Genomic DNA, 7,399 nt, shown 5'->3' on the forward strand with positions numbered 1-7,399 from the left:
TGGTGAGGGCCAATCTCCACTTTTAACATGGTGCTTTCTTGCTGTGTCCTCCAGAGGGGCAAACGCTGTGTCCTCACATGGCAGGAGGTGGAAAGGCAAGAGGGCCGAATGCTGTGTGAAGCCTCCTTTGTAAGAGCCTTAATCCCACTCATGAGGCAGGAGGCCTCATGACCTAATCACCTCTAAAATGCCCCACCTCTTAAGAATACTCACACATTAGCCATTAAGTTTCAGTACTTAAATTTTGGAAGGGACCAAAACATTCAAACCATAGCAGTTAATGATCTATATAAGAAGCAGTTAGACCCTCAGATCCATTCTCCCACCCCATGCAGCCAGGCTATTACCTCATCCCTCTCCAATGGTGGGCTGAAAGTTTATTCTCAGAGAGGATGAAGTGGAAGGATACCAGGCACAGCTGAGGGAGATGATGCTATACTGAAAATAAGGGGATTGATCAAAGTCTGCGTCCTCCATAGTAAACCCTCCAGCCACTCAGCTCCACACACACTGGGAACCACCTCTACTATCACCCCTCCCCAAGCAGGAGATTAGAAGATTTCTCTGTGGTGAAACTGACCAGGCCAAGAGAGAAGACACCGAAACTCATGACTGGGGTCCCCAGTGAAAGAGCCCCGTCAGCTGACCCCACAGTGAAGCACACAGGTTAACAAATGCATTCTCACCACCCTCCTAATCATTTTTCAGTGCTTTATTCTTAGATATAAACAGATAGCCATAGATCACCAGACACTGAGGAGTGCTGCTAACATAAAAGTCTGAAACCAACATAAACACTTTTGTTAATTTTTTAAAAAATCTTAATTTAAGATATTTTAAAAGAAACCTGAAAACAATACAGGAAACAAGAGGACATGTTTTAAAAATGATCATTGGGACTATCTGAAAGACAAAAGAAGTTATTACATCTTCATATAAGAATAGAAAATTCTAAAAAAGTTTTTCAGGAAATAAAAATTACTCTGGGGGAAAATATGGTAGAAAAAATTCAGTGGAAGGATTGGGAGATAAGCTCAGACAATATCCCCCAAACACCAAAAAACAAAGAGATGAAATATAGAAGAGAAAAGAGGATCAGTCCAGGAGGACCATATTCAAATAATAGATGTTCAGAAAGAGAAAATGGTAGAGGAGGCAGCATTAACAAGATAATTCAAGAAATTTCCCCAGAACTAAAGAACATGAGTTTTCCTATTGTGAGAGTTCACCAAGAACCTTGCTTATTAGATAGAAAATACTCATACCAAAGGAAATTTCACAACACTACAGACAAAAAGAAGATTCTAAAATCACTCAGAGAAAAAATATCAAGTACCAAGATCCATAATAAAGATGCAATTGACTTCTCAACAGCGTCATGGACAGTGGAAGATAGTGGAGCAATACCTTCAAATTCTGAGGAAAAATGACCTTCAGCACACATTTCCACACCCATCTAAACTGTCATCAAATTTGATGATAGAATAAAGACATATTTAGACAGACAAGTTCTCAAAAATTTTACTTGTTAAGCACTCTTTCTCATAAAGGTACTGGAGAATGTAGGCCTCTAAAGTAAGAAAATAAAACATAAAAGAAGAAGCCAAAAGCTTAAAAAAACAGAAGATTTAACACAAGAAAGAGGTAGTGGGATTTCCCCAGGTAATAGCAAAAGATCACACACTGACAGCTGTTCAACAGACATGGGAGCAATCAGTCCATAGAGGGCAAGAAGTAAGAGGAGGACTGAAATTCTGGCTGACTGTTTAGGAATCAGTTACAAATAGATACACAGAAAGCTAAGCACATGTAAAAACACACAATTAAATAATTTAAAACTTGTTAATTCTAGAAAAAACAAAAATTTCAATAAGAAAGGAAATCTAATCCTAGTATACTTCATGACCCAGCTATGAATACTTGCTTAATTATAAGCATGTATGTTGATCTTTATGTGTGATGACACTGTATACTGATCAAACAACAAAGAAAAAACAATTCTACTAGGAGGATGGAAGAGCAGACACGTGTTGGGGCAGCAGGGGCATAAGGAGCTAAAGTTTGACCTTCTGTAACAAGATTATGGGTGAAAATGAGAAACATAGCAGTGGCAGTCTAACCATGAATTTGGAACATGAACGCAAATGCCAGAAAGACACAGCTAAAGAGAACTGTGAGGGGTTGCCACTGTGGAATGGGACTCAGTGCTGGCAAAGTAACCTTAGCCTTTGGCTTATTTGGATTTGTAAACCATATAAATATAAAACTTTGATAACAAATTTAAATTTATGAAAATTTCCAGAAAAAAACATTGCCATAGGGTTCTGTTGTGTTAATAATTTTGACTTGGTAAGAACTGAATCAAAGAGAAGAGGTGGGGAGAGGAGAGATATCAGGGTGCTTGGGAGATGAATCTGGTGCCTGGGTGGCCATGGGGTGAGGGAAAGCAGGAAGCAGCAAGAAAACTTCCTGGTGACTGGCAGTACAGCTGGCGGTGGTCCTGGGGAAGTCAGTTCCAATGGCGGGCAGGCAAGGTGGTCCAGTTCCCCGACGGCTTATTCCAGCACTTTGTGCTTTTCCTTCCTAGCACTCACTTCTGTGTATGACCATATGTTTGCTTGGTTGATGAAAATTTGCCCCCGGTGACACCGTGAGCTCCACGAGGACTGAGTCTATGACAGCCTTTTTCTCTGTGGCTCCAGGACCGGGCAGCATCAGGCGTATTGTAGGCACTCAGTTAAGATTCCCTAAATGAATGAATGGAAGGCTGAGTGCTGAGTCATTTTACTCTTTACTACTCATGGCTCTCAGCCAAATGATCTGTTAACGCAGCCCCTCTTGCTACGGTTAGCTCAGAGGTGGTGGAAACGGGGGTGAGCTGGCTACAGAGCAGCTGCTTCTATGGACCCACACAAATCAGGGATTACACAGAGGTACCCGGAGACGTTAACAGAGTGGTCTACTTCATAGACGGACTCAAGGTTCTTCCCCTCCATCCTAATGGGGCACATCTAAAGTGAGCTGTGGTTGTGTAACGTACGTCTTTTCAGCCTATAATTAGGTGCGTTCGGAGAGACTGCAGCCTCTGAGTCATCTTCATGCATTCATTCTCAACTGAAAGGGAACAGCTGTCAAATCCCAAAACGTGCCTTGTAAACCTAAGCCAAGTGCATTGTGATGGGAGGTTTCCGCCTGTGTGGGCCTTCAACAGCAGCCCGGCCATCTGACATAACTGTGAAACCCCAAGAGCTACTCACAGTTACCCTGATGTTCACCCAAAAATTATTGGTATAGGTCGGGGTGGCCCCCCTGAGTCTCCATCGGTCCCCAGAATTGCTCCAAGTAAACTTGTAGTCCAAAAGAGTCAGTGTGCACACCACGCACCCAGCTTCAAGTGGGAGAGGTGTGGGATGGGTACCCCACTTCCAGCCTCACCATCCCCCCGAAATCCTCCTACATTGAAATGCTGGAGCCCTCACTGCTATTATCCTATCCTTAGGTTAGAGTTTAAATATCTTACGATGACAAGAAAAAGACCTTTCATCATTCAACTAGCTCTTTCCCCTTGAAACTATCAGCTGAGCCTCTGCTAAGATGTGTAGTTCCAGTCTCAAATCGATTTTTTAGATTATGAATCCGGTTTAACTGAACTGATCCTGAGCCCATGAACTAGCGGGCAAGACTGAGGAACAGACCTGACGCCCTCTATGCCTTGTTTCTTGGGCTCCTGCTGCAGGATAAAGTGTTGGTTGGGAGAGTCTGCCACATCTCATCTCCTGTTCTTTGTCCCCAACTCCCCAGGCCATAACAGGGATGGCCATCGACAACCACCTGCTGGCGCTGCGGGAGCTGGCCCGGGACGTGTGCGAGGAGCTGCCTGCGATGTTCATGGATGAAACATACCTGATGAGCAACCGGTTTGTCCTCTCCACCAGCCAGGTACATGCCGCGTGCGGTCATCGCCCGAGAGTAGTGTAACCAGTGAGCTTTCCAAAGAGCTCAGTGGCCACAAGCCCCCTGGCGGGAGTCAGGTGGGTCCCACCTCTGCCTCTGATGAGCCGTGTGACCATCGGCAAAATGATATACATGCCAATTAGGAGGCCGTTTCCTGTCTTCTGAATGGGAGTAAACACAGGCTCCACCGTAGCTGAAGTGGAGACAGGATGGGAACACATCCATTCTGACACCCCAACCATTATGCGATCCCACCTTCCAACCTATGACCAAAGAGGGGTGTTCCAGGGACCACGGGCTCTGACGCCTGACGGGTCCAGAGTGAAGTCTTGCTGAGCCTGACGTGATGAGGTAGGAGAAAGCCCAGCCCGGTGCCTGGCCCGGATGGGCCCTCCAAACAGGCCACGGGTACTATTACAAAGTGCCAAGCAACCGGCAGCAGGAGATCAGCTGGCAGCCTAACGGCTCCTAACCAGCACTACAGCCTGGTTCTGCTGGCGGACCACTGTCACACAGACAGGATGAAATCCACTAGGGAAAGGAGAGTTTAGGAAATACCCCACAATTGTCAATTTACCAACCCTCCACCTCACTGCAAACAGCTGGACGTGGGCAATAAAAGGGTCTGAGAAAGCTGTGTGTGAGGATGGGAGTCCACTCAGTGATTTGATTTTGTCATTAGGGCAGTGAGCACGCAGACACGAATAAACCAGGGCAGAACACAACAACATAAATTCTTCAGGAAACCATCCATGGGCAAAAAGTGCTTTGGAATGGCTTTATGGCCTTCGGCTGTTTGCACGGCAAATTTATCTGACAATGCGGTGACTCTATTCGCAAGACTAATGGTTTGTTCTGCCCCATTAAAACGGCCAGTGTCACTTCCGAAGGCCCAAGTACACAGCACGGGAAACCTGTGAGTTTGAAACAAACCAGACCCTGACCTGCACAGGATCCTTTCTATTTTCCCATAGAACCAGCTAATAAAATTAATTTGGGGTGTGGGGGTTTTGTGTTATTTTCCAACTGGAAAGTAGCATTTATGGCTTGAATGCCTTCAGAAACACACTTTCTTGATCTGTGATACAGATTACAAAATCTCAGCACTCTGAATTCAAACCATACTAGGTGCATAACTAAAACTCCAGTTGATGGCAATCTTTGAAACGCACAGTGCGGGGTAATTGTGCATGGCGGGCTGTGGCGAGCACGTCAGAGCAGCCAGGCAGTACTGACAGTAATTAAGGATCCGGGGAAATCGACAGAGAGGATGGGCCAGGTTTCCTCCAGCTCATAAATTACTCCCTCTGGGAAGCATCTAACTGTTGGGTACCACCAGGGTGCCATTTAGTAAATTACCCTGATTGCCTCCGTGCCTCAAACTGCCCCCAGGTGAAGGGGAGATTCAGCCCGAGATCCAGCACCGGGTCATTCTGGGAGCTTCCAGCTCCGCAAGTAGAGCAGATTGCACACCCGGGAGTGGGCTTGAGGCCCCTCTCCCTCCGATGACTGCAGTTAGATGCGTTTGTTTCTATGACTCTGGCTGTGTCCATCCATGCTGAAGCAATTGGTCGATTTGGTTCATTCAGTCAAACCCCCCTGGTGGCAAATAGTCAGGAAAGCAAAGACACAGCCAAGGCCCCGAGTGTTGGAATGCAGGCTGCATTTCAGAGCAGGCAGCTTCTGACCTGTCTTCTTCTCCAGGTGCCCACAACCATGGAGATGTTTTGCTGCTATGGTCCTGTGGTCCCCGATGGGTATGGTGCCTGCTACAACCCCCAGCCAGAGACCATCCTCTTCTGCATCTCCAGCTTTCACAGCTGCAAAGAGACCTCTTCTACCAAGTTTGCGAAAGCTGTGCAAGAAAGCCTTGTTGACATGAGAGACCTCTGCAGTCCACCGCAGCCTGCCGAGGGCAAGCCACTGGCAACAAAGGAAAAAGCCATGAGGCCCAGCCAGGGGCACCAACCTTGACTCTTGCCACTAGGTCTCTCCTCCTAAGCCGAGCCTCGCAATCCCCAGACCCTGCCAATCCCCCACGCCCATCCCTCACCCCCGCTTCCTGCAGCTCCCCGACCTCAGGGCCCAACCCACAGACCACATGGAGGCATCACACCAAGCCGGAGAGAGGGGAGGAAAGAGTCCCAGGCTATGCACGGGAACCGTCATTCAAGGTGCCCTCTGCACTGGGCAGTGAGACCAGCCTGGAGGTGTCTTGGGTGAGGTGGGGGAGCCACATGGAGGACCTCCCTCTCTGGTCCTCGGAAGCTTAATGTTCATGTTTCCTTCCCCTGCAGGACCTAGCGTGTCTAGGTGATGTTTCTGCCCAACGAAAGAATGAGTCACCTGATTACATGCAGTGTACCTAAGTGAATCACGGAGGAAGAGGCAGCTCTGGGTCATTACCTCTTCTGGACGAGGAGGCTTTGTTTTCAGATTCAAATCACTTTGATTATGGCGTTCAGTGCCTCCACTGAACCACATAGTCCTGCCAGCACCCGCTCCCTGACACGCACCACACACAGCCCACATTCATTTAAAATACAGTGACCTGGGCGGCCCACAGACACGTTTCCGCCTTTGCTCCCAGGGGCAGCCTTCCACTGGGTTCAGAAAATTGCATCCAGCTATTTTGAAAGGGGAGAAGATTATCTGAAACTGCCCTGGAGTTGGTGCCCCTCTCTGCTTCCCAGGCAGCACCAGGGAGGTCCACGATGAGTAAAGCACACGGCCCGGAGCAGGTGGCACCTCGCACAGGTGGATTAGGGAGGACCGGTGCGTCCCCCAGACCCCACCATTTGCATTTTTCTGCATCTTTCCCACTCTGCTCCCCGCTGTACATGCCCCAATAGGTGGAGAAGAGAGAGGGTTGCTTTGGTTTTTCTACTTTGTGGTTTTGTTTTGTTTTGTTTTGTTTTTACAAAACAGGTTTTTAAGAAAACCACCCTGACATTAGTTTCAGAAAACGATCTCAGTGGCCCAAGCAAGCAAGACATCCTTAGACAGCTGGGCTCCTTTATTTGGAGGATGCTATCCAGGAATTCTGACTACAATCCGAGTGGAGGAGCCCAGAGCAGGGCTCACTGGTGGCCTCAGGACTCGGAGGACAGCTGGCAGCAAGCAGGCTGGGAGGAGGGAATGGCTTGCCCAGAGCCAGCCCGAGCGGGAGGCAGGACAGCCAGCCCAGCAGGGTCAGAGTTGAGCGTGTCCTGGGAGCCTGTGGTGGTACAGGAGGTGTGAGAGGCTCTTCCCATTGGGGCACATTTTTATGGAACATCTAAAAGCGCAAGGGAAGGGACCGGGACAGCAACCAGAAACCTCCAAAGCACAGAAAGCAGAGGGCTGTGCAGAGCTGGGGTCTCTCGCTGCTAGTCCACTCTCTCCCCACCGCCTGTTCCTGGAAGAGCTCCTTCCCCTGCAATTCTCCACCCCGTGTCATTCTGAG

At 48.1% G+C, this 7,399-nt stretch overlaps 1 protein-coding gene across 1 annotated transcript in view; it reads left to right on the top strand.

Annotated features, from left to right (window-relative positions):
• CHAT (choline O-acetyltransferase) overlaps positions 1-5,983 on the top strand; it is a 49,105-nt gene extending 43,122 nt beyond the window's left edge. The window contains exons 14-15 of the mRNA XM_045567972.1: positions 3,802-3,939; positions 5,659-5,983. Coding sequence (XP_045423928.1) covers positions 3,802-3,939; positions 5,659-5,928 — 408 coding nt within the window. The 3' untranslated portion in view covers positions 5,929-5,983. The remainder of the gene's footprint in view (positions 1-3,801; positions 3,940-5,658) is intronic.
• The last annotated feature ends 1,416 nt before the right edge of the window (positions 5,984-7,399 follow it).

Source organism: Lemur catta, chromosome 14 (assembly GCF_020740605.2).
Source record: "Lemur catta isolate mLemCat1 chromosome 14, mLemCat1.pri, whole genome shotgun sequence".
Classification (NCBI taxonomy): Eukaryota; Metazoa; Chordata; class Mammalia; order Primates; family Lemuridae; genus Lemur; species Lemur catta.